The 27309-nt window shown below is 39.5% G+C and overlaps 2 protein-coding genes across 20 annotated transcripts in view; one reads left to right on the top strand and one right to left on the bottom strand.

The window, feature by feature from the left end:
- Positions 1-2037: 2037 nt before the first annotated feature.
- LOC126984225 (ATPase family AAA domain-containing protein 5-like) lies at positions 2038-17935 on the bottom strand. 4 transcript variants are annotated; one of them, XM_050837772.1, is made up of 15 exons: positions 17804-17935; positions 15019-15115; positions 12181-14870; positions 10933-11480; positions 10635-10797; positions 10321-10420; positions 9517-10027; positions 9035-9127; positions 8388-8527; positions 8051-8222; positions 7760-7842; positions 7133-7310; positions 6400-6569; positions 5475-6253; positions 2038-4588 (listed from the first exon to the last, which is right to left on the bottom strand). In XM_050837772.1, exons 2-15 carry the CDS (start codon positions 15040-15042, stop codon positions 4342-4344), a joined length of 5898 nt encoding a protein of 1965 aa, XP_050693729.1. In that variant the 5' UTR covers positions 15043-15115; positions 17804-17935; the 3' UTR covers positions 2038-4341. The 4 variants fall into 4 exon arrangements, with proteins under 4 accessions (XP_050693729.1, XP_050693730.1, XP_050693728.1 ...); XM_050837773.1 differs by lacking the exon at positions 17804-17935 and adding an exon at positions 16215-16410; XM_050837771.1 differs by lacking the exon at positions 17804-17935 and adding an exon at positions 16427-16577 and having other exon boundaries at positions 2039-4588.
- The window catches only part of LOC126984224 (protein unc-80 homolog), an 86357-nt gene continuing 76912 nt past the window's right edge, over positions 17865-27309 (top strand). For 13 of the 16 annotated variants that reach the window (XM_050837759.1, XM_050837763.1, XM_050837757.1 and 10 more), the window contains exons 1-4: positions 17865-17967; positions 18282-18523; positions 19656-19704; positions 26193-26219. In XM_050837759.1, coding sequence (XP_050693716.1) covers positions 18432-18523; positions 19656-19704; positions 26193-26219 — 168 coding nt within the window. In that variant the 5' untranslated portion in view covers positions 17865-17967; positions 18282-18431. Of the gene's footprint in view, positions 18000-18281; positions 18524-19655; positions 19705-26192; positions 26220-27309 lie in introns of all 16 variants that reach the window. The other 3 variants (XM_050837755.1, XM_050837754.1, XM_050837761.1) reach the window with 3 other exon arrangements.

The following is a 27309-nucleotide window of genomic DNA, read 5'->3' as shown; positions in this document are numbered from 1 at the left end:
AGAGAGGTCCAGCTTGCTGATTTTTATTCCATATTTCACTCACCGCTATAATTTACTTCAGTTTCGGTGTAAGGTACAAACATCAGAGCAACACTTTTATTCAAGAGAAGGCTTTATAACAAACGAAAAGGGAGATTTATGTCAAGAATTACCTCCACGTTAATGTTTTCTCAGTTCCTGCTTGTATAGTCTGTTGTTTTCTGGAGGGCAATATCAACCATCACATAGATCACAAGTGGACAAAACCAGGCAAATTAACGTGTTTCTTTACTGTGCATTCCCTAGTTCTTTTGCGCGGTGGACGGCAGAGCGACTTATTTCTGCGAGGAGGTATTCCTCGCAACACCGTCCCGTGCGGGGAAAGTCTTGCTCTACTTCATCCTCAGCCAAATTTAGAATTTCAACATGTTTATATAACATTTATGGTTAATTCAATCCAAGGAATCTCTTTATATTACTTGATGTAGTCTGTATGCAACCCGAGCCCTTAATTACTTCGACCTGCCAGCGGGCCCTTCCTTCATGTCGCCTGTTCACTAATCTAAATATAGACAATATGGCAAAACGGATCAATTAAACACTGAATCCATTTGCTTGTTTAATTTGAGCACTTACAGCTTTCACTTCACAGCTTCTGCTTAGTAACACACCGGCCACAAACTTTAAATTAATTTTAACATGAAATGAAAATTTAACATTAACCGAGTTTCTATACATGAGCTTAACATATCTCTTTGGCATTACCTGATGAGTCCCTTAGAGGTGTTCCTGACGGGTTAGGTCAAAGAGGGATGCTCCAGAGGGTCCCCCCCCCCCCCCCCTTACCTCCAGTCATAGTCAAAATGCATGATTCTGTGCCTCATGCTTTTCCTTATCTACTTTAGACATCTCCATTCTCTAATGAATAAAGACATAACATTCTTTTTCATATGATTTAACAGCTCAAATCAGTAATTCACCACTAAATGGTCCTTTCTGCCTTAGGCTATGATAGCTAATACAATAAAATATCCATTACAAGTTTGGTATATATATATATATATATATATATATATATATATATATATATATATATATATATATATATATATATATATATATATATATATATATATATATATTGCAATCTATGTATTCACAGCACAATACTTTGAGGCACAGTATTACTCCCTTTTTACATTTCAGAGATCTGACTGACACAGTGGGGTCTTTCCTCAAGAACATAGTGGATGGCAATGATTGGTTACAGATGCATATAAAAAGGACAAGGATGGATATCAAGAAATATATCTAGCGATAATATGCCAATTTTGGCTATCTCACTTGTTATACCAGTCACATTAACTGTAAAACTGACATCAACCTGGAAAGATACATACATACATATATATATATATATATATATATATATATATATATATATATATATATATATATATATATATATATATATATATATATATATATATATATATATATATATATACATATATATATATATATATATATATATATATATATATACACACACACACACACACACACACAGTACATATATACATAAGTTGTGGCTAAGGCTATTACAAAGGTTTGAGGCATCAGTGTTAACTGTCAAAAAATCCACACCCTTGACCTCTTCAATGGTCAGCGTGTGTCCCTACACTATTAGTTTGTACACACCTACAGCGTCATTATCTTCACCCTGCAAATGAGTGAGTCAATGACAAGGACTAAACCTCCAAAAAGTGTTATGATCTGCCACCTCTACATAGTAGTACAACTGGCTCTATAAGTCTATGCAATTCTTGGCAGTCAATCACACATGAAAAGGTGGCAGGGTGTAACAAGTATTTGGGTAATTGCACTTTAGTTATGTTATACATAAAAATTACACCTCTAGGTTTGAAAAATTACCATAAATCATTCAAAATCAGTGAATATATATATATATATATATATATATATATATATATATATATATATATATATATATATATATATATATATATATATATATATATATATATATATATATATATATATATATATTCTAAACACTAACATACCTAATATAAAATACATTTAATACAAAAAGAAACACCTGCTTCCATTTTGCACTGGAGAAGATTGGGTGGTGAAATGAGAAAGAGCACTGCTTCAGCCAAAAGATGTTTGAAGAATCTGAAGCTCAAGAAGTGTGGTGTCTGTTGATGTAAAACTATTTTGGCAACTGGACTAATTCTGAGATGCCACCAACCAAAAGAACAAAGACTAAAACAACCACAGAAAAAGACATGCTAATGAATAGGTGTGAGATGGTGATGTAGGCAAGCAAGGGGGAGATGCAAAATTATGAATGAATTGTGCATGACTGGTTAATGAACTGAGTTAAAAAGGATTATAGGACTGCAAAAGATTAAACAAAGACCCCACAAGAACAGCTTGAGATTTTCAACCTCTCTTTTGGACGTTACTGTATTCTATTTTTCTCTGGAAAATGCTTTAATTCATCTCTCCACCTGGTCTTCTGTCTGTCCTGACCTCTCCAATTATTGCTGGGTTGCTTGGTTGTAAGAATTGCAAGACCACTAAACACGTCTTAAAAATGGCAGAAATCCAGTATTTGATACATTAGATTTGTTTTACAAGGATCAACTGACACTCAAAACAATAGTCATTTTGCTCATTTGGTTGAAAGTAAATCCATATTACTTCTACTTATGGAATATCACTAAAACATTACTTAAGATATCTTTATGGGGAATTACAGCAATCTAAAGTTATAAAAATCATAAAAAAAACTGTATTATGAGACCCATAAAAGTGAATGTTACAGATGCTTTAAAAAGATAATCTACCTATTAAATCAACTTAATTCCTTGTAATCAAATAATTAACCATAAAGGTCATTCTTTTGGATACCTACATAACTGTTCTGTATAATTTATTTTTTTAAATAATCACAGCATCCATTTTCATCTAACATTATTGGACCCAGAAAATGATGGATGTGTGCATCATGAAGTTTTAATCATGTGAGCAAACAAAATGTCTATTGCAATGAAAATTGTAAACCACAGACCCATAATCCTAAATCTTGTGGTTTAAAATACAAATGTGGATTATAAAGATATTACCTAAATGACAGAGAATCGCGATCTCACGAGACTAAGTGTGAGCCTCCGTGTTTTGTAAACAATGTCACACAAGGCTTACAATGAAAAAGTGGCCTTACTGATAAAGATATATACAACTTTCAACATACAAAAACTGGTGGTGTAGTGATTAGCAAACCTAGCTATACATCTGCAAGTCAGGGTTCAAATCCAGGCTTGGGCAATTGGTTGGAAGGTCACCAAGTTGTTCATTCTTTTAGACTGATCAATAGTGGGTACCCAGGGAAGGTAAACTGTGGTAACCCAGTTGTTACACTTGCCTTGTGTCCCAGAGTAATGGGTTCAAACCCATCACTGGCTCAAGGGCCAATATGATGTAGTTGAGCACCTGGGTCATGCTCAGGTATACCCTATGCCCCCAACATTACTTTACTCATAGAAAATACATAGTACACCACCCTATGCTCTACATGAATGTTTCCACCACCTGCTCAACCACATTGCACCCCAATCTAACCTTCACAAAGTATGCTAAAATAGTAGGCACAAGGTTCTTTCATTCTGTCAAGGAGATAAAATCAATAAAAGTACAAAACATACATTCATGGTTATATAAAATATCTAGTTTGATGAAGGTTCAAAATCTATAATTTTTTTGTTTACTTAAAAGCATTTTCACCAACTTTTTGTAATAAATATACATGATATAAAAAGTGTTGGAATAACAGGCAAAGTAAACTATCAGAGTGCCACCATGACAGCTGCTTTCAGTTATGGAAATTGAAATTGTTTTCCACAGGCCTTCATAAATAAGGTGATTAGCCTAGTGGTGGACCATATAAAAGGAGAACACTATGATTATTTACAGGATGGTGATATCTCCTAAAAACTAATATGCAATTTTGGCTTGAAAGACCAGTCAACAAATTCACTTACTGCCTCTACTGATACATCACTCAGCCCCTCAGTGCTCAGGGAAATCTAAGGCCACTCCAGCCTGAATCCTATTTCAAATGTCACCATGGCTTTTGCGATAACTTTTGTGCCACATCACAGATAAAAAGCATTACAAAGCCCATCTTGAAAGCGTCTGCTTCAGCACACAGAGCTGATGTTCATATCTGTAAATATTACATACATCAAAAGCTTCTGTGTAATAAAGTGTTGGAAAACTATTCATCCCATTGCAGTAATAAGTACCCAAGTATAATAACAGTAATAGAGGCTATGTAATTAAGGCATTAGCTAATGATATTCTGTCACTCGGTGATATGGTCCAGCCTAGTTGTAGAAAGTGACTCAGGAAGCGTCTGCCTCGCTTCCTCCTGCCCATCGCTGCACCCAGCTCATCCTGCCGAGCAAAACTCCTGAGAGCTGGAAGGTAGTCCAGTACTGCACCGTGGCTCAGTTGGTTCAGCGCTGGCAATTGGCTTGATATTCTGTTGATAACGCTCCTCTTTTGTGCACGTTCCCTGTGAACAAGACCGGAATATCAATAAGTCACATACACATACAGCACACATGCCTGAGTGGATACACACACATACACAAATTCCAGACAAGCAGACACAGAGAGTGAAACAAACTGACAGACAAACTGTTCGTTTCACCTAAGGAACGGAATGAGAAATGGTTGCAAGAAAACATTTTGCCTGGCTTGAAAGGTATCCATAATCATGCATGTATCCTGCATTGTATAAGAAGTGTAGTTATTTCAGAAGTAATGTAATGTGAAAGTAGAGTAAACCCTCGCTTTTAAGGACCTCGACATGAAGAATTTCAGCTTTAACAAACTTCTGTGTTTTTCCGGTACATGTGGGAATTTGCCGAACAAGTTTGGTAATTGTGGGGTTATGTTTGGCAGTGGGCCGGCTGAGCATATACATGCCCGTTAGTCAGCCTAACAAAGTCCAATGTGTAATTGTTTTAATTTCCCTGCATGGGTGCAGTATTTGTGATGACTGCATGTACATAAGTATACAGACTTTCATCAAATATAACCAACAAACTTTGTAGTATACGGAAATGTCTGGAAATAGCAAACTTTCATCTCATATAACGAACAAAGATTGTTATATACTAAACATTCAGATCCCTTGGATATAACAGCTTTTTGTATGTACTTTCATCCCTTCCCCTAATTGGTTTATTAAGGCAAGGGTTTACTGCAGTGATGATAAGAATGGCGTCTCGGAGTGGTGAGAATGTTTTTAAATAAAGAATGGAAAAGGAATTTCCTGGAAGTTTCCTTTGAGGAGGACTATGAGGGGCTTATTCTGAGTGAGAACATGAAGGATTGGTTTAATAAACTGCTTTAACAGAGGAGAGAAAGAGAAAATAAAGAGAAAGAAATCTTACCATTCACATTGGGTTGATTGCATAATACAACTTTGTGTTCCTTCGTTCTTGTCACAAGGCAGAGAGAGCTGTGGCCAGTCTTTAGCAGATACTTCCTCAAGAGCAGAGGCAATCTCCCTTCCACAAACCTTTATTGCCCTCTGAGCAAACTCCTGTATGATGTCTTCATTACTACAAGGTCTCCACTTTGAGTGAGTGACTCCTGGATTGTCACTCAACCCTGCAGATGGCTGCTTAACCCACCAACCAAGGTCTTTTATTTCTGCATTAGTGGTGATTTGTGAACTGAGAATGTCAAGTTGAGCCACTGAGTCATAAAGATTTGACAATGATTTCAGACAACTGTGTGAAGCCTTTTGTACACCTGGAGAGTCCCTTGATTTCTCCTTTTCAGGTGCTTGCGTCACAGGCTCTGGTTCTGTTTCCTGTTCATCATCCAGACAGAGCAAACTTTCATACATCCCTAAAGTGGATTTCTTCAGCAGAGGATCGTCAGACTGAAGAGGGTACCTATGAAGTGTTTTTTCTCTCTCATTTACAGGAAATGGTAAAACACTATTAAGATTACTTTCAACTTCCTCCCAAGAAATATCTTCATTGTCACACAAATATTGTGCCTTTGGTATTCTATTGAGGGGATTGTAGTTTGGTTTTGCATTCAGTTTTCTCCACAATTCTACTTTATAAAATACAGCTTTCTTGAGTGTCTTCTGGTTATAAGTCTCTGCTTGTGGGAATATTGCTCTGCAGCTCTCCATTGTAACGTCATCAAATATATTCTGAAATTAAGAAAACACTTTCATTGTAGAAATTCTATTACATGTAATGTCATTTATTATGATGCAATTTGATAAAAGAATAGTATTTTTGATACTAAAGAAACATTATTCACAAAACAGGCTTGTGCATGCACTGGGTGACCCACCTCTGGCACAGTACAGTCACAGTTCTCATGACTGGAGCCGGACTGACTCATAAGCTGAAGGTCCAACACAGACTTTCTGATATCACCCTTATTGAGGTGTACCAGACACTCCGCATCATGAGGACAGATGTGACACCCATTGGCTAAGGCAACAAGCTGTAAGTGCTGAGCTGAAAATGTAAAAATGAAATCCAAATAACTTTTAAATCTGGAGGCAATATTTTACTTTCTCCAGACTAGAAATAAGCCTCCTCCATCTCAGCTAGATTGAAATGTCTTGGTCAGCATTCTGATTTCTACAATAAGCAGCATTGGCAAGGGATGCTCAAGACTTAAGATATAAGAAAACACCTGTAACTGATAGATTATGTACTGAAATGAGCTGCACCACCATTCCTTCACAAACACGAATACATGTGTAAGCATGTAAAATTGAGACAGGTACTGAATTATGATAGAAAATAAACAAAAATTTCAAAAGTATGAAAGAAGATCTAGGGAGTGTTAGTCCAGGATAATTTGTCACCTGAAAAACACATCAATACCAGTAAGGTGAACTGGGAGGACTGAGAATTAAGTGAAGGGAAGAGTTGGGAGGGGAATGAGTGTATGAACAAGGATAACTGGAGACCTGCCATAACTACCCTGTCAAGGGAGTTTGCAAAGGGAACAGTGGATCACAGCCATGGAGAGATTCATAGGACAATGTAAAGTGTAAACACCATATAATTACCAGTCAGCTTCTGTGGGGGCTTAACAAACTCCATGACCTCAAAACTCTCTTTGATTCGTGAGAAGAGGATGGGGCAGGCATGAGTGGCAGTGAGGATAATGGGTCTCTTGGTGGTGGCCATGAGGCTGTTGACAGTGGACATGAAGCCCTCATCCCACTCATCAAACACAATGTCAATCTGAAATACATGTTTATATATATACTGTCTTGCTCATTTCACTTTGACGAAAAACCTCCTGTAATATAGTTATATATTGCCCCGTATATTTGTGTTCTCATGTGTTACAAAGATTACAAATACAGTGCTTTGCTAACAAGCAAGTGATTTAATAATGTAGTGGCCTATTTTGCAGTAGCAGAGCCATAAGGAGGGGCAGCAAACATTCATGGATTTTTTTCATACTTTTGCAGGGGTCCCTCTCCCTTAACCTCCATGCAAGTGTCTTCTGTAATCATTTGATTGGCCAATACAAGGATGTGTTGAGGTGGCATGGCCAATACTTAGATAATGTAAAAAAAAATAATAATAATAAATAAATAAATAAATAAATAAATAAATAAAAAAATAAAAAAATAGCAAATGCTGATAATAATGAAACATGAATAAGTGAATGGCAAACCACTTACATCCTCAAAGAGAACCAGAGATACACCTTTTGTCTTGTTTGAGGCTTTGTCAGATGATAATGAATATTCCTTTTGACTGTTGTCTGGAAGGAGAAAAGATACATTATATTAGACAATCAGAAATAAATTATGCAACTCATTAGAGAACAATCATTAATATTTCAAACATTCTATTAATGTATAATAAATTTTAGATTAATGACACATACTCAACCCACTCAACAACACTCCATTAAATCTAGGACGGATGTATTAAACCAGTGAAGCTTTAAACATTTGTGGAGTGTTTACCTTTTTTTGTCACACTACTTGAGCTCCTGGCAGAAAACAAGGCAGTGAAGGCATTAGAGGATTGGGAGGCAGTGGCAGAGGTGTTGGAGACGGAATGTGATTGAGTAGCTTCTGCCAGCTGACTCATAACCTGCCGACCAGGGCGCCGAGATGAGGCATTCACCTCCAGAACCTGAAACATTTATGGGATATGTGAAGTTTATGAAAATGGGAATATCCTCTTTACAAATGAAACAGTGAATGCAGTTTTAAGTTTCCGATAAACTTTCTTAAAAACACAACTGAAACTATACCGGTTTTTAAGAAGTTTGTTAGCAGAAGAATGGCTATGACTCACCTTGTAGCCTAACTCACTTGCCAGAGCATAAACGGCAGCAGTCTTGCCAACACCTGGGGGTCCACACAGCAGGTAGGTGCTTACAAATTCATCCTCCTCATTTCCATAAGTAGACTCATCAGACACCACAAAGTCATCTGCTGGAGCAGTATAATGATCAATATCCATGTTGTACAATTATATACATACCTATTGGTTACCTAAGCCTTTAGTCATCATCATCTGCTTCACGTTAGGTTTTCCCATACTTTTTAAGAATTTATGCGATTAATGATGCACTTCCACCTATTTCTGTTTGTTGCCTCAGTCTCTATAATGCCCAATGCTTCAACACACTGCCTCCTCGTCTTCTTTGGCCTGCCTGATGGGCAGCGACCTGGCACTTCCACCCTAACAGCTCTCCCCAATGCCTCACCGTCTCCTCTCCTCTTCACATGCCCAAATCACCCCAACCTCCGTACCCTCAGCACTGTACTCAGCTCATTCATCTACATCTTGCCACCTCCTCATTGAACATCCTGTTTCTCCATGCGATCCTGGCCAAATACCTCATCATTCTCTGATCACAGCCAACCACCAGTTACCCCAACTTCTTCATTGAAGCCAATGTCTTAGAGACTTTATTAATGCTGAATACATATGCTTACCTTTCTTTGATGATTTTTTCTTTCTTTTTGGGAGCCTTATTTGAGGCTTATTTTTCCATTCCTGCAGCCAAAGCTTCAGCTTTGTCACATTATCTGAAGAAAAGAAACATGCACTGATCAGTTATCACAAAGCAACAAAGAACAGCCCAGCTTCCAATTACTATATAAAATGGTTTATTATTGTCCTGAAATCTGCTATACTATGTCATTTGGACAATAAAAAAATATATAAATATTATTATTATATATAATATTTTCTCATCACTCTTCAGCTGAGCCAACTGGTCGTTTCAGGCAACGAGCAACCTCCTCATTTGTCAAAGAAACTGAGATGGCATCTGTCACATATCTGTTATTACAGTCTCTAACAGTGCCACAAGGGAACTTTCTAAGACTTATTAACAAGTTCTGGGAATGACACGACAAAACTATTTAACCATTAGTAATAATGTCACATAACCTTAAACTAATTATGATCTTACCAGAATTCCCAATAACCTGGCTGGCATTTTTAGGCATGAATATTTGTGTCCACATATGAGGTGTTTTCTCATGCCATAAAGACTTGAACTCTTCTTGTTGATTCTGTTGAGTCTCTTCTGTTGCCTCCTTTCCATTGTCAAGTTTCCGTCGCTTTCCTCTCCCCAGAGCAGTAAGTTTGTTCTTGCCTTTCCTTTTCTTCCTCCGACTAGAATTTTGTTCTTCCTCATCATGAAGGTCAATCACAACCTCTTCTTTCTTTACCTCCTTCTGATATGACTCAACAGCCTCTTTTTTCATCTCATAATAGGCCTTAAAGACTTCATACACAGGAAAGTCTGGATATTTTGTTTTCATGCAGCTGAGAGAAAGAATGATGTCCCCAAGTTCTAGGTGGGGTACATGACATGGAGCCACATTCCTGGGTGCACTCTTTTTCTTGAGGGACGGGTAGTCCGGAGTAAATGTCAGACTCGTTACAGGAGAATAGGTGCTCTCCGCCTGTAGTGGCAGCTGAAAATTTATTCAATAATGGTAATTACTTTAGTGCATGCCCAGGGTTTGAACTTTATATGAATAAACGTTTCATGGATAACAGTTCAGTGAGATAATATGAGGTGTGGAATGAAAATGTTGGGTTCTAGAAACATGGAGTAAAAGGAAATTGTGAGGAATAGTGAGGTAAACCTTTGCACTCCTTGGAGTGACAGAGCAAGAGCCATTGTCTGCATCAGACTTTTGATTTGAATTACATATTTCTGTCAGTAAGCTTTGAAATAATTTATCAAACAATTTTGTAAACTTACTTGAGGTTCTTTAAGATTCCATGGAGCAGCCCCTTCTTCCCTTTGCTGCGTGTGACTCACTTCAGGAAAGGGTGGCCACAAGACGCCCTCCTCCTCAACACTATTGTCAACATAAAACAAAACCTTAATATAAATAAAGTGTGTTGAGAAGGGATCTGAACACAAGAAGCCTATACCTGAACCAAAAAAATGTTGGGAAGAGATCAGTAAAATCATATGAATAACAATTCTACATTAAAGCATGTAAAATAATTAAAGAAAGAACTACTATAATGAGCTTCTGATATACAAGTAATATACTCTAAGCACTTTACCTCTTCTCTGTAGCAACTTGTTTCCTGACATCATCCGACACACTGGAGTTTAGGAATTCCTGCCGAGCCTTCAGTTTGCTTGGTGAAAGAGGCACAACTTTCAGTAACTCAACACCTGATGGTGATGCCGGCCTTTTGCAGAATATAGGGGCTAATTTGACAGCTGGAGGAAAGAGTTAAAATTATATTTCTGCAATTTCAAAAAAGGATAAAAAGGCATAACTAATACACAGGAGTATACTGAATATGATCAATAAGACTATGTTGCATTATGTGAAGACAAATTTTCCTAACATACCTTTGTTTAGAACCACCTTCTTGGAGGTTTTATTTGACCTTTTTGGCTTGTCATTTTCATCAGCTTCCACTTCTATGTATCGCCTGGCAGCAGCAGCAGCAGCTCGGCGTGGGGTTCTGCGCTGCAAGTCATTCTTCTCCTCACTCTCAGACTTCTTGAGAGTCTTCTGAATCAAGCCTTTCTTCAGTCCCTTTGTAGCTTTGGGCAAAAGTGGCTTCAACTGAGTCTGACTGACCTTCCTTTTGGCTGCTGCCTTTTTGGAGACTTGTTTATTTGTGCTGTCTTCTTCATCCTCATCAAGAATTATTAATGTATTCATTGCTTGTGCCTGGCCAGCATCAGCTAGATCTTTCTTTGCCTTCTCCTTGGGGTTCTGTTTCTGGGTGGCACAAAGTCTTCTTTTCTGCTGAGTACTTCTGGAATTTTTGGCCCTTTTCAAAATCTTTTTAACTTGTTGATGATTAGGACTTTTATTTGCTTTTCTCAGTTTCAGCTTCTTTTGTTTTCCACAAGAGTCTTGGGGAGGGTGAATCCTCTTCAAACGTAAGCTGAAAAATAATGGTATATGTAGTACACATCCTTCTGTTTTAAAGAAAGTAAAAAATTATTCCATTGTGAGTCAGAGATCAAAGTGTGACTTTCATGGTGACTCAACTTGAAGGAGCTATATGCAACCCCCAAGGAATCACTTAAGAGCTTCTAATCATCATACTTATACATCATAACCCTAATATTCTTCATACTGCTAAAGATACAGGAATGTGACAACTTATATACTGGAAAATATTCCTCAAAACAAATTAGTTTATAAAAGACATGTGTTCCTCAGCATAGATACAAATTTTAGCATCAAGGTAATTGGAGCAGACATTCAAAACATGGAAAATAGGAGTTTAAAACCACAAGCAGTCATTTTGTGAGACAATGCAATCCATTTTGCTCTTTGAGCAGCAAAATTAAGGTGTCTATGATGGCTGAAAGAAACATTTTACCAGTTACAGTTGCATCTAAATAAGAACTTTCAAAACATTTTTTGACAAAAATTGCAAGTTAGATTAGATACCTAGTTTCTACAATACTTGGATACTTTCAAATAACAGATAGCTTGCTGGAAGGAAGCATCTTCTACCTATTCCAAAATGACCAATTGCTGTTTTAACAAGATTTTTCATCCCAACTTTGACATTAAAGTCTCCTGTCACTATTGGAACCCAACTATCATACATTCAGATTCCCAGAAACACCAACCTGAGTTTGCCTGGCTGGCGAAGGAGTTGTGAGGTGTAATGAGCCACATTCTCCTTGTCATCCTCACTTGCCTCAGAGGATTGTGGAACACTATTAGACTTCTCAGGTGTATCCAGACACCCATTAGTACTTATGCTGCTGCTGCTGCTCTTTGTTTCCACTGCATCTTTGTCATTCTCCGGGGATTCGCTCCTCTGTCTAATAAACAGTTCTTCTGAGCTCTCTTCTCCTGATGTGGAAGACTCAACCCTTTTCCTCCTCAATGACTTCTTCCTTGCTCCTATTGATGTTTTTACATTTCTTTTTCTAGTTCTCAAAGTTTTCTTCTTAGGAAGTTCCCCTCTCTTTGGGGCCACTGCTGTCTTACTTTTTATTGTTTCAGTATCACTATCTTCTGCATTTCTATCTTCATCCACTTTGTCCACTTTCCTTAAACCCTTCTTGATCACTGACTTTGAGGGTGGAATTTGCTCTAGCAGCTCGATCTTGTTAAGTTCATCTAAGCTGCACTTAGTATGTGCTCCCTTCTGAACTTTTTGAGCATTCTTCCTGACACCATGAATGTTTGAAGCATTGCCTTTCCTTGGACCAGAAGTCTCCCCCAACTCTCCACAGCCCTGGGAATGAAGTGGGCTACTGAGTCTCTTCCCAACAGTTTCATTGCCATCAATGGGAGCATGCACATCTGCTTGTACAGTGATGACAGTCTTGTTTTTCTCTTCATCTTTTTCCTTTTGACTAATCTTTCTGAAAAAACTTGAAATACTTGGAGATGCTGAAGGTTTATCACAACTTTTTGAATCTTCTTTTAGCTTGGAATTCCTCTCCCTGGATGCCCCAAGAGCTTTGGATGGTTTGAAGTCTTCGTCAGAGTCACTCAACACAATTTTTGTCTTCTTTGCTCTCTTCCTTTGCACATGAGCCACCTGCTTTGCTTTTGATGGTTCTTTTGTTATATTCTGGTCATCCTGTTTTTCATTTACCTCTGAAGAGCTAACCAATTTCATCTTCTTTACTGATTCGTCACATTCCTCAGAAGCCATAAGATTTTCGTTGAGGATATTGCTACTCAAATTGGACTCAAAATTACTGTTTGAAGTCTTTTGGTGCTGCTGCTCAATTTTCTTAGCTCCTTCATCTACATGTTTAACAGTGCATGTACTATTTGTAGTTTTCTGTTGCTGGAATTCACCTGCTTTGGACTTAGGCAGGGCTTCTTCCATTTCCTTAGCTTCGTCTGGTTCTGTAAGAGTGCAGTTAGTGTCTGAAGTTTGCTGTTCCTTGAGTTCATTTGTCTTGGACGCACTCATGACTTCCCTTCCCTTTACATCATCTGGTTCTTTAAGAGTGCAGTTGCTGTTAGTAGTCTGCTCTTGCTCTTCAATTGTCTTAGGATTACTTATAGCTTCTCTTTTCTTTATTTCATTTGCTTCTTTACGAGTGCATTTACTGTTAGCCTGTTGTTGCTGAAGCTCATTTGTCTTGGACTCATTCAAAGCTTCTTTCTTTATCTTGTCTGTTTCTTTAACAATATTTTCTTCTTTAGCACTCTCCTTTACAATACTACCAGCGCTCTTGATGTAATCTGTAAAGGATATACAGTTTGATGGCTTCTCATCATTGCTGGGGCTCGGATGATTAATGTCACATGGTATTGCAACTTCTGTACAGGAGGAGGTGGTGGTAATCTTCTCTTCCTTATTTTTTGGCTTCGTTCCCATTTTCTTCTTAGGCTTTCCATGCGGTGTCAAATCAAAGTCCTGGAGTGAAGTATCAAGATCTTTACTTTTATCTTTATCTTCCTTTTCCACATTTTTCCTTGTGGCACTATTTTTTTTCTTTGAAGCTGTAGAGTTTAGGCTTGCATTCTTTTTTCCTTCTGCCTCACATTTTTTAACTGCACAGTCATCTATAATCACACAGCTGTTATCATAAATTATGTTGATACCATCCTCTTCCTCTCCATGGTTAAAGGGCTTTTCTTCTTGTGAAGATTTTCCTGCTTCTGTCTGCCTCACCCTGTTGGCCATCATGAAGGCAAATGCATTTTTCCTAACTTCTGTTGATTCATTAAGAGTTGATTTTTTTGTTTCCTCTTTGTCTTTTGTATTTCCATCACTTTCTACTTCTAAACACCCTTCACTCTTTGACTCTGATGATTTGTAGTCAGTTGGGTTATTCTTGTCATTAGTGGTTCCCTCTTTGCAGCAAACAATTGCCAAATCTGTATCATTTCCATTCAAAGGCCTCCCTTTGTCAAAAGGCTTTTTTGGCACCTTTTCACTGATATTACAAACTTTTGCACTCTCATCTTTAGCCCTTACCTCATTTTCACTGTCACAATCCAAAGTCATGTTCTTTTGTCTTTTAGAAGGTTTAGGTTTTTCATTTATGTTCAAATTATTCTTGCAGTTACTGGAAAGATCACATCTGTTTTTCTTTCTAATAACTCCACTTTTTCCAGGTTTGACTTCATCTCCCTCTGAACTTGAAGAGGAACCTTCTGTGCCATCTGAGTTACTAGTAAGAGAAGACTTATAACTTTGACCCTCTTGGTCTTTTGCAATCTCCACTCTCTTAAAATAAGCCAAAATATCCCTTTTCTCTTCTGTCACACTTGAAGTCAATGATGGGGAACTTTTAAAAAAGAAATCAATGCCCCTCTGTCCTCTTCCACAATGGGGTGATTCCTGGAAAAGTATTTTCAAATTAAGGAATATATATTGATGTAAAAAAGTTAAATTTACAACTAGAATATTAATATAAAAAAGTTAAAGGGCATGTCAAGCAAATGTAGGTAATATATGCATGATAACATATGAGCAGTCAATAACTTACATGGACTGCTGCTGATAAAGGCATGGTGCACAGCCCTCTTCAGTCTTGATGGGATAACACTACATTAACTTATTTCTGAGCACTCTTGAAACCATATCTGAAAAAAAAGAGGATGAATCACTGAGATGATGTTTATCCTTATTTTTCCAGGTGTTTTGAATCACAAATCTTCACTGAATCTTTTTAAAAGAAAGCCCAGGATGGATTTTTTTCTACCTGGTTGAAGTGCCACGTATCTTACACATTTTTTCTTCTGATGCAAGTACCATGGGTGACTGTTAAATCAGGTCTTCATTTTGTATTCCATATGATGGCACTGCCATGAAATCACTTTTGTACTATCATTAATTATCCAAATCAAAATTACATTTTTGGTGTATATAATGAAATATCTTATGTACAGTAAAACCACTTTAAGTCTGTATTCTTTAAGTGAAAATTATGGACATGTCAACACTGCAAAAAATGAATAATAATTTATTTATTCTATAAACTGCAGTAAAAGTTGGATAATTACTCTCAAGTTAGCAGTGTGCCATCTACTGGAGATCTAAACTGGACAGGGCAGCATGCCTTTGTAACAGAAAAGTCAGTAAAACTGAGGCTGGATACACTCTCCCTCCCAGAGTATAAACAGTGTCAATGGACCAACAATCCTGTCAGAAATCACACAGAATTGCAGATCAACAAAGACTGCAAGCATTCACTGTTGTAACTCATGTTGACGCTACATCAGAATGCAAAGCGCCAGATATGGTCAATTGTTGACTTACCAGGCATGATAAATGATTGACTTTTCAATGCCTGAGGTGCACCCGCCACCACCCCGCTCCAACCCTTTATCACTGGCCCACCTAGGGGACCCACCCTGCCGCTGCCCCGCCCCATCCTGTGCTGCTTATTTCTACCAGCCAACACAGCTTGTTGAATAAATTTGAATTAAGCTAACCTAACGTAACCTATCTAGTGGGGGACTATGCCCCCCTCAACTCCCCTTTCTATTTTCTGGAAGTCATTTGTTATTTCACTCCATTCAGGGACCAATAGAGTCCATAATGTAAGCATTAACTTCACAGGAGGTGGCTACCTCTTCTTCAACATTAGCCCCTCTCTCTATCGAAAATTTAAGAGGGACCCGATTCAAAACTGCAAACTCCAAGTAACACCTTAACAGCAGCAGAGGGCATTAACCTTACCAGGCAGCCTCAAGGGGCTCTATATACACTGACAACGAGACTGAAGATAAATAGACGCATAATAACTGGAGGAACAGGCCAACGCAGCTTTATCACTGTGAAGGCGACCTCTGCAGGGTAGGCAGGGCGGCGGGCATACCAAACGTCCCTTCACCCTCGCCCCGGCTCGACCATTACCGCCATAATTCGTTTGAATTATAACGTATAGTTACCTAAGCTACACCGTGCACCGTCGAACATCCTCCGTAAGCCTCAGCCGTGGTGGCGGGGGACAAATTCCGCCTGGGTCGCCTCCTCCCGCCGCTGACACTGGATTTAGCGCGAAAACTTTGTTGATAGCGCGCGATGGTTCTTGTACGAGACACTGACAGTTTGAAATGATTAGTACCATAAAAAAAATATTGTTATACGAATAGCATGTCCAGAATCTACATCTTACTAAAACTGTTGACAAAACAATAATTATGAACCCCACAGCCTTAAATTCACTCTTTTATAGTATCTACCCCTACTGATCCCAGGTTTTCTATGTTAACTTTGATATATGAGACAATGGCTGTTTCCAAAGACTTTCTTTTCATTTTTTTAAGTAATTTAAGTCTTAGTAAGAGCGTTCAACCTCGTTATATAATGCCAGAGCGGGCAATAACCTGGTGATGAGCCAATAGTCTTTCCGTTGCCTAGCTGCCTTTCCATGTTTTTTTTATATTAACTGCGAGCGTTAAGTAACTAACAATTAAAAAGTACAGACTGACAGTCACTGGAGCAATAAGTATTAATCAAATCTCTAAGGATCGCCTAAAAATGACCACTCCCCCATGTTCATCATCATCATCATCACCATCATCATCATTATCATCACCATCACCATCATCATCATTATCATTATCATCATTATTAGCATCACCATCACCATCATTATCATCATCATTATCATTATCATCATCATGCAGGACAAAAAAAAGGCCTTTTCAACGGTGGAGGAGGGTGGAGAATCGGAGGACCGCAAACTGGATGGAACAATTAAGTGGAAGATACCAGGAATGTTGTGTCTATGGAGAATTAATGCAAAGATGTTCAGAGTGGCGGTAATACCATTAAATGTTAACAGTTGGAACGGCTGGTTTAAAAGACATTTTTATTAAGAATCAAACAATTAGGATATATCTCTAGGCATAAATTTCAATGTAATTCAGTGTTTTTACAGGGTGGATTGGGGAGAGTCCACAGTCATTAACCATAACCCCTTTTTTTGGGGGGGTGGGGGTGGGGGGGAGGCTACCATTTTGCATTATGGCACGCCTGAATGGAAGCCACCCGGAGGAAAACGACCCAGCAAGTCGATGCACTAACGAGGTGGTCATAGTTCCCAGTGACCCCGAACGCTACGCCCACACCGGCACCCACCTGGAAATTCTACGCACATAGCATCCGACAGGTGGGGGGAAGAGGTGGGGAGGACGAGAGTGGAAATTTGCAGTTCTGGGCTAGCTAAGTACTTCAATATCTTACTAACACTTCAACGTCAATATAATTACACAATCTCTCATATATGTCTGTGCGTTACCGGGCGGCTGTCAAAATATTACCACTGAGATTGCGCGAGAGGAGAGCCTCGGAGAGTCTGCAACAGCGACCAGCATCCCTGTCAGTCGCCTCGGCCCCCTCAGCGGAGTAGGGTTGGTGGTGTCGTGCCAATGGTGACGTTCCCGACCTGGAAATACACATCGCCTTCCATACCGCATACTGAGATGTGAGGTGGCGTAGTTGCTTCTTCATTTCGAGGTGTGGTGTCATGTGTGTGTGATGGTGGTTCGTGTTCAAAGAGTCGAACGTGTTACGGCTGCCATTGATAAGTGATGAGTGGATTGGTGGTATTCATAGACATTATGTATATTACGGATCTGAAGTGTTTCATTTTCTCACTGGTAAACAGAATGAAAGGCCTGTTACCAGAATCAAACAGGAGATGCTAGAAGGGAATTACATAGGCCTATAGTGGATGGGTGATATTCATAGCCATTATATTACGGATCTGAATTGTCTCATTTTCTCACTGGTAAACAGAATGAAAGGCCTGTTACCAGAATCTAACAGAAGATGCTAGAAGGGAAATACGTAGCTCACAACTCAAGGACCCGCCACCCAATATTCCCCGGGAGCATCCAGCTGTGAGGAGACAACCGGTAAAGTGCTGACGAAGGTGCCGACGGAGGGATGGGGAAGAGGAAGTGCTCGGACGAAGAGTGGGAGAGGGAGGAGCTGGCCGTCCCTCTCCCGATACAAACCTTCCTATGGCGCCAGAGCAGGTGAGAGAGAGAGAGAGAGAGAGAGAGAGGGTAAAGTAAGGAATATGTGTAAAAGAAGGAGGAGCAGGATGAGTTACATGCATAGATAAAAGATACTACAGGCAAAGGAAAGAACGTGCCGAGGGTGTAGAAGTAGTAATTAAATGCGTTGATGAAAAGATAAAATGTTAGTAAAAGTGTATAAAAGATAGAAGTGTGTGATAAACAGAGAGAGAGAGAGAGAGAGAGAGAGAGAGAGAGAGAACTGATAGGGAAAGGCGAAATCCCCAAAATAGACTGCCCTCCTTAAATATTTACTTAGGAAATTGTTTGGGGAATTAGAGGGCTCAAGGACGCAGGCATGTAACTTTGTATGATTGAAATAGTTAAGCTGGTAATAATTCACGAGTCCTCATAATGTGAATGCAGGATAGGAATTCTTACAGAAGCCGTAAGGTAAAAAAAAAAAAAAAAGATAAATAGCCTAGTCAGTTCTTAGTGGATCTTCAGATTTCTAAGCTATATATTTTTTTTCCTTTCCTCTCTCAACAGTTCCTTTATCAAACCCAAGTTAGGAAAGTTGATGAGAAACCCTTAAGTAAAAAAAAAAAGAATAAATTAATAAATAGAAGTAGCGTAGTGATTCCTTTCTGGATGTTAAGACTACTAAGCTATATATTTTTTTCCTTTCCTTTCTCAACAGTCCCTTTATCAGACCCAAGTTAGGAAAGCCGCACAGAAACCCTTAACCTGTCCGCTGCGATTGGCACGGATTTCGCTTTCACTTGTAGCCTGGTAACAGATGCTCTCAGGTCTTTTTCTGCCTCTGTGGTGGATAATTGAGTGTTTCCCATGTGGTATTGGTATGCCGGATTTCCTCTCCCAAGCTGCAGGACGTCACATTTATCTTCATTGAATTTTAACAGCCACTTTTTGCTCCACTCCTGAATCTTGGTGGTCTTTATATAGGAAATCCGCAGTCAGAGGGTTTAAGTAAAAATAAGAGGAAACAAATTAATACAAATAGCCTAGTCTAGACAAATTAATACAAATAGCCTAAAACAAACAAATGAATACAAATAGCCTAGTCATTCCTTGGTGGGTATTAAGACTATTACTAATCTCTATTTTTTTTCCTTTCTCTATTCAACAGTCCGTTTATCAGACCCAAACTAGGCAAGCTGCACGAGGCCACCTGTATGGTAAGCTATTCCTTCCCTGTTGTCTGTGGTATTGATGTAGCAAGAGAAAATATTAGCACGGAGCGGAAGAGCGAGAAAATCAATGTTAAAAGAAAACCACCCGATGATCACTCTATAATAAGTGTGATAATTATTGATAAGCCACCATACATCAGCCGCTCAAATGTAGAAATCGAGAGCAGTGTTGCTTACTATATTTTATTCATTTCTTATTTAATTTTTTATTCTACTTAATGATATTTTTCTCTCTTTCTGTCTTTCCTTCTCTCTCTCTCTCTCTCTCTCTCTCTCTTTTCCTTTATCATTTATCTATCTATTTATTTAACTATTTAGCGTGTGTGTGTGTTTGTGTGTGTGTGTGTGTGTGTGCAATACATTTACGAGTAACGTCTCAATACATCCTCTTTCTTTCTGTTTTATGTTACTTACGGCGATGAAACTACAGTTCGAAAACGTCATGGAAATTTATTCATGAAATGCTCACCACCTGCCATTTCCTTACCATCCGATCATTACCCCTTCCTTTTTCTTCCATTCTCTACCCCCACCCTCTCTTTCTCTCTCTCTCTGACTCATGCCTTTCTCTCGTTATCTATCACGCACGAATCTTAATTATTTCCTCTAATTAAAACAAGTATCTGCCTTATGAACGTAAATAGTCGCCAAAATAAGCTCCCTTCCACTATACCCTACATGTCCTCTAATCTATAAGACGGAGAGATTAAACATATTTATCCTCTACCTGTAATTAGTAAAAACAAACAAACATACCTTTCCACCTAATTACCTTCCTTCTCTCACACCTCACCTTTACCCCATTTACGTAATTACCTACCTCTTAATCCTTCGTCGTGTTTGTTCGCCCTTTCTTTTTCTTTCACCTCCTTTACGCCATTATTTTCCGTCTTGCAGGAAATTATCGCTCCAAAAGTCAAGAAGGAGGAGGTGGGATAATGGGAGGGAGAAGGAAGGAAGGGAGAGGGGAAGGAGGAAGGAAGGAAGGAGGGAGAAAGGGAGGAAAGGAGAAAAGAAGGAAAGGCAGGAAGTGAAAGAGGGAGGAGGGAGAAAGAAGGAAAAGAGGGAAGAGGGAGGAAAAAAGGTATGGAAAGAAGGGAGGGGGAAATGGAAGGAAAGGAAGGAAGGAAGGAGGAAAGAAGGGAAGAAAAGAAGAAGGAGAAGGAAGGTAGGAAGGGAAAGAGGGAGGGAGGGAAGGGGGAGAGAAAAAATGTCCAACGTCGATATTCTCTGCCATCGTTTGTATCCTCGTGTCTCCTTAGGTCCCAACACTCATGTCTTGGGGGGCGTATATCGTCGAGAGAGAGAGAGAGAGAGAGAGAGAGAGAGAGAGAGAGAGAGAGAGACGTGTCGGATACGGATCAACTCACTGAGAAAACCTAAAATGAGTGTGAGGTTTATGAAAAGGAAGAGAGAGAGAGAGAGAGAGAGAGAGAGAGAGAGAGAGAGAGAGAGAGACGTGCTGGATACGGATCAAAGTTTCTGAGGGAACCCATTTAAAGAAGTGTGAGGTATATGGAGTTCTTGATCTTGATCTTGATGTCACAGGTGGAACTCTTTCACTGCCTCAATCACTCACGTCCCATCTCGCTCAAAACACATGCATCATCTCTCCATTTCTGTTTGTTATTCTCCATTCAAACATGACCTATTCACTATCATTACTTTGCTCTTCTCACTACTGAACCTAACCCCAAAATCCTTCCATAACCCCTACATAACCACCACATCATCCTAACACATCTCTATTCACCCTGTCATTTTTCCTTTCAATCAGCTCATTTACAACAAACATATTATCTTCTGCTCCATTCATTCCATTTACTTGGCACTCTCTTCTTCCCATACCTGGTTGAATAACTCAGTCATCCTCTCAATCACAGCCTCACCTCCATTTTTATACAACTCATACGGGATCTCATCTGGTCCTGCAGCCTTACCATTCTTCTGTCTTTTAACACATCTCTCAACCTCCTCCCTACTGATCCTTTCATTCAGCTCATTTGCATCTTTCCTCTCCATAGTCACACATCCTTCTCTCACAAATACTTCTCCTCCTATTTCTTTTTCTCCTTATCTGTAATTTTTTCACCATTCACCTTCAGACTTTCCACATTCTCACTGTCACTCATCCTCTCAGAGAGAGAGAGAGAGAGAGAGAGAGAGAGAGAGAGAGAGAGAGAGCAAAGGCCTTATCACCCGGCACCACCATCCCTCACATCACCAATAAAACTGCTACCACCATCACCACCACCCCCATCATCACCACCACCACCTCCACCACCACCACCACCACGCAGTTGATTAATGCAATATGCAGAGTGGATGACAAATTATTTAAATACTAACACATACAAGACAGCAATAGCGACCTTGGGGATGGATACTGATAAGAAAAAAAAAGAGTAATTATATAAAAAGGCAGTCAGGTGTTTGATATCATACGAAAAGGAAATCAACAAAAACACATACAAGGGAAATTCGAAGAGGGGTGAATGATGAATAGTCTGGGACTGGAAAGGAAAAAAAAATCGATAGTGAAATAATGTAGGTCAGTGTAATAAAGAAGTATCGCAACACACATTTCCATTTCCTGATTCGTTAGTTTGTGTGCTCTCAGCCTAATGGAAACTTTTATGACGGCTGGTGGTGTGAGTTTCGTGTGTGTGTGTGTGTGTGTGTGAGAGAGAGAGAGAGAGAGAGAGATGTGGAGGCAGCGGAGGAGGCAGCCACCAGTCGCTCTCTCTCTCGCTCTCTCTTATTGATCTCACACCCTCCCTCCACCACTATCTTCGTGGGAGAGGAGGGAGGACCAATTTACGATAGATAGATAGGGAGAGAGATAAAGGTAGATTAATGAATAGATTGATAATTAGGGAGAAAAGGTAGAAAAAACAAAATAACTACTTTATATATTATTTTTAGCGTCAAAACATCACTAGTCCTCAATTAACGATGCCATGAGTGTTCTGGAGAGCCATCAGTAATAGGAGGTGTGGTTCGCGGGAAGTCTTGCCTCACCTGCCTGTTTTCTGCTTTACTACAATATCTATAATGGGAACATACGCTATTGATGCTCGTAGTATGTAATTTAGCATGGGAAGAGTGCGTTCATGATGTCGGCGTTTCCACTGAACATCTAAGCAGTATAGGGGAAGAGAAAAAGGAAAAGATGAAAAAAGAAGGGGAAGGAAAGAAAAAGGAAGGGGAAGGGAAAAAAGGAAAGGGAAAGCGGAAGAAGATGGGTATAAGTTGCTTTACTCCTGCCATGACTTACTCCTGGGCTAATAGCTGATATGAGATAATAATTTTTACGTCCGGCTCAATCGATTACCGGGTAAATACTGCGAAAGTAATTATTGCAGAGTTCCTTGAAACCGCGTTATATATAAGTGTTTCGCCTCCGGTTTCTCCTCGTTTCAGTAACGTTACTTAGGACTCAGACACGATACCTGAAGGAGAAAAATATCAGCATTACAGAAGTCCACAAAGTTCATAAACAACACTGATCGGTGCTTTTATCTTGCGAATACCGTATTTGAGGCAGCTTTTATGAGTTCTCCCAAGGCGTCTCGATAAGAAAACAAGTCATATATTATTATTATCAATGACTCTGAAAAGGAAGAAATAGTTCAGGAAAAATCAATGTAATTTTATACATATGAATGTTTAATGAATAAAAATTACTTCAAGCCAACTATATTTCTAACTGCTTTTTTGGTGTTTCTACGACCACAGTATGCTTTTACAATGGGGTCAGTTGGGTTACGGCCTTAAAGGTGATAACCACTGAACAAGGCAAAGCGACACTGAAAGGGAATGATATGCAGTGGTATATAGTTTTCACACACACACACACACACACACACACACAGACGATCTTGCCCGTGCGCGCGCTTAAGTAATCTACTTAGTGCCGTTTTTAATTCTAGACGCCAATGATAATATTCCTCTTATCTTATTAACGGTGACTGAGGAATTAATAAAGAAATCAGGCAAATGGAACGAATGATTTAATCTTTGGCACACGGCATTATGATAAGTTAAAGTTAAAAAGCATCAACTGTTATTTAATTGAACTGCATATGACCCTCAACAGACTGCAAATAACCTAAAATAAGACATAAGGATTTTGGATAAGGGGAGAAAAAGGGAAAAGAATGGAACAACAACAACTATAAACAAGCTGAAAAATACTAGACTATAGGTCAAGGTGTGGGTGATAGGTGGTCGGGGAGGGGGGGAGGGGGTCTGGTATCGATTTCGGAAGGGAGGGGGGGAGGGGGAGACCACTTCGAACTACGTAAACTCTTTGGCTATTCATCTCTCTCTCTCTCTCTCTCTCTCTCTCTCTCTCTCTCTCTCTCTCTCTCTCTCTCTCTTAGACTTAAAGCTGCACTACCGTTCAAACCATCCGTGCTCATGAATGAACACTACGAGAGGAAGAATGGAAGTTTTTTTTTTAGATATTAAATCATCCAGTTAGTATCTAAAAGGATTTATGAATATTAGTTTTCCACCAACAATGTATACATCTTTGGTAATTGTTTTTGGTGTTGACAAACTATCACATCCTTTAGTTATTTTTACCAATATAGAGACGAATAATGAAAATCTAAAGGAAAGGGTGCACAATCAATCTTTACACTGCCAGAGCCATTGTCTCAAGTGTGGAACTAATTTTAATTGTATACAGTATTGGGCGCTTTCGAGTACAGTCTTTTTAGTGTAGCGTGTTGCGGACATCCTCTCCTATAGTCTAGTTTTATTTTTGTTTTCTACAGTAAAGGAAGAAGATAAAGGGAAAAAAATCAGAATTGACAACCGCACAGACTATTAGATGGTCTACCTAACTCACTAACTAACGGGAAACATATACGGCCCCGCGGGGTAAGTGAAATTAATTGTAGTATAAATTAAATGTTTGTGTTTGTATTAGTGTTTGTGTTAGTGTTTGTATTTTTGTACAATGGAAATTTTAATTTTTTGTAACTAGCCTAGTCAGGGGTTTGTCTGCAAGACCAGCCATCCGCCTTTGTTGTACGTATTTTACAACAATAAATATTTCAATTCAGTTCAATAAAAGCCCGCTAAGCACTGCTCCTATAGAAGAAAGAAAATAGAATAGAGTGCCAGAAAAGAGAAAGGAAAAAAAAGAAAAAAAGAAAAGTTATAAATGCAAATACCATCTTAATATTTTACCTTTAACATCCCAGCACCTTTACAGCATTACCTCTCCTGAGTATTGCACGCCTCCCTCCCTTCCTCTTCACCCGTCCTTCCCGTGTCCCAAAATAGCACCTGCTGGGCGCTGCCGGAAGCTTTCTCAGGGCTCTTTAGACGGGCGCCAGAAGAGAAGGAAGCCCAGAGGAACCATTCGTTCTTAAAATACCAGCTTTTTTGTGGGGAAGAGTCGATTAATGAACTAAAGAGGTGCTAAACATGGATACAGTTGATGTAGTACTGAGAGGAACGGGGCGAGGAGGACGAGGGGGCAGTAGGAGAGGTTGTGGCGTTGGAGGTTGCGTTTCCTAGCAACCATTATGTTCCTCCCACACACCCTCATTCTCCTCCTCTCCTGAGCTCGACTTTCTCCTCTGCAGTGTATCGTCATTCCTTGTTTTGTTCCGCGGTTTATCAGTATTCTTTATATATTGTTTTGCATTGCCCATGGTCCTGATCTTGTTCTTCTGCAGTTTGCTTTCATATATCTTATTTTGTGCTGCATTTTATCATCCTTCCTAATTTTGTTCTGCAGTTTGTTCTCGTTCCTTGTTTCGTTCTGCATTTTACCAACACTCCTAATTTTGCCTTTACAGCTTGTCCTCATTCCTTATATCGTCATTCTGCAGTTTGCCCCCATTCCATATTCTAGTCTGCGCTGTCCATTCTCCTTATTTCGTTATCAAGGCGCCTCCGTGGTTCCATCTTGGCCTGGGGTAGTTGGCATCCACTTCACCCATCTGTTCATCCTCCCTTTCGGGTTGATTGATTATCGAGTTCCTGGGTAATCGGTAAACTCTGGTAACCCGGATATCATACTTACCCTGTGTCCTGGAGTGGCGGTTTCTTACCCTCCGTGAACAGGCTCAAGGTTCAGTGAGACGGATATGAGCATTGAGGCCACGAGCAACTTAGTGTATGCCCCCAACGAGTGTGTGTGTGTGTGTGTGTGTGTGTGTGTGTGTGTGTGTGTGTGTGTGTGTGTGTAAAGGGAACATTTTGTACGCTGTTGTATGGTGTCTTGCAAATAAATCTTTTAAAATCTCGCTCATTGCATGTCAAAAATTCTACACTTAACAAAATATTGGGACGCACATCAGCCATTACCAAAACTGGCTAGTCAACGAGCGTGCTAGTTGAATTTGTCTGTTAAGTGATACATAGAACAAGTTTTTTTTCTCTTACCTGATTCTGAAAAAAAAGTGAATAGGGTAATTGTTTCGGCCGTGTTAACACCCTTATTCTAACAGTTCTGCCAGACAGCTCCTAGCCATCACGTAAGTCAGGACCTCTAATTTGTAACAGCAGTATTTTAACCTTTACTAACTTTGTGAATGTTTATTACCCTTATTTTATGCCCGTATGCCATAGTCCCCCCGACAGCCCTCAAGCATGTATTCTTTAAACGTATCGGCACCTCAGTTCGCCAGTTTGAAAAGCCTCTCGCAGAAGTTGCTCGGGTTTTCATGGAGTGTTTTGTTATGCTAGTGATAGTTGTACACGACCTCTGCACCATGAACGGGAAAATCACCCATGGAAACCCAGTTCATCTTCTCTGTGGCCTTGGGAAATGGCCGTAATGGGAGAGCGGTACGTTTAAAAATACAGCCCTCAGCCCCTTGTCCCTATTGAACCCCCCCAACCCCCGGCACTGCCCTACCACTGAATGAACACAGTAGCTCCGTGACAAAGGCCGCGTGACGGGTTGCTTGTTTCCTTTCTGCTGATAACGCGTGACCATCCACCATATAACTGTCAGGAAAATGGCGGTAGTTTTCGAGGTGACATTTGCTCTTCGAAATTTTGGCAATAGTAAAGTTTAGAGGTTGAGAATGTAAGGTTGTTGTCACGGGTTACTTGTTTCCTTGGTGCCGGTAACGCGTGACCATCCATTATAACTAAGTCCTGGAAATATCGGTAGCTTTGGAGGTGACATTTGCTCTACGAAATTCTTGCAATGGTAAAGTTTAGAGGTGATAATGTAAGGTTGTGGTCATTTCTGTCAGTGCTCGTACGAACCCTCCGTGTGGGTGGCACCGGAGGACAAGCTATCACGGAGGGAACCACAGCAAGCAACTCTTACTCGGCCCATCAGTATGACCCAGACCCTGACCTTTTCCCCAGAGTTTTATTAATTTATTCAGTCTGGGACGTGCAATTTTTTCATTAGTCCAAATTTCTTTTCCACTTTCTAAAAGTAATTTTTCTTCTTCCTTTCATACATACTCGATTTTCCCTATAAATTTTCCCTTTTCCCCTTTCCTTTTCCTGTGCATGCATGCCCTCTGATTTTACTTCCCCAGGAGACATTGAATGTACAGTGCACGAACAGTATTACCAATTTCTATGTAACAGACCTTAATATTT

This window comes from Eriocheir sinensis, chromosome 56 (assembly GCF_024679095.1).
Source record: "Eriocheir sinensis breed Jianghai 21 chromosome 56, ASM2467909v1, whole genome shotgun sequence".
Lineage (NCBI taxonomy): Eukaryota > Metazoa > Arthropoda > Malacostraca > Decapoda > Varunidae > Eriocheir > Eriocheir sinensis.
The sequence above is the reverse complement of the archived record's forward strand: the minus strand, read 5'-3'. Positions and strand labels throughout refer to the sequence as shown.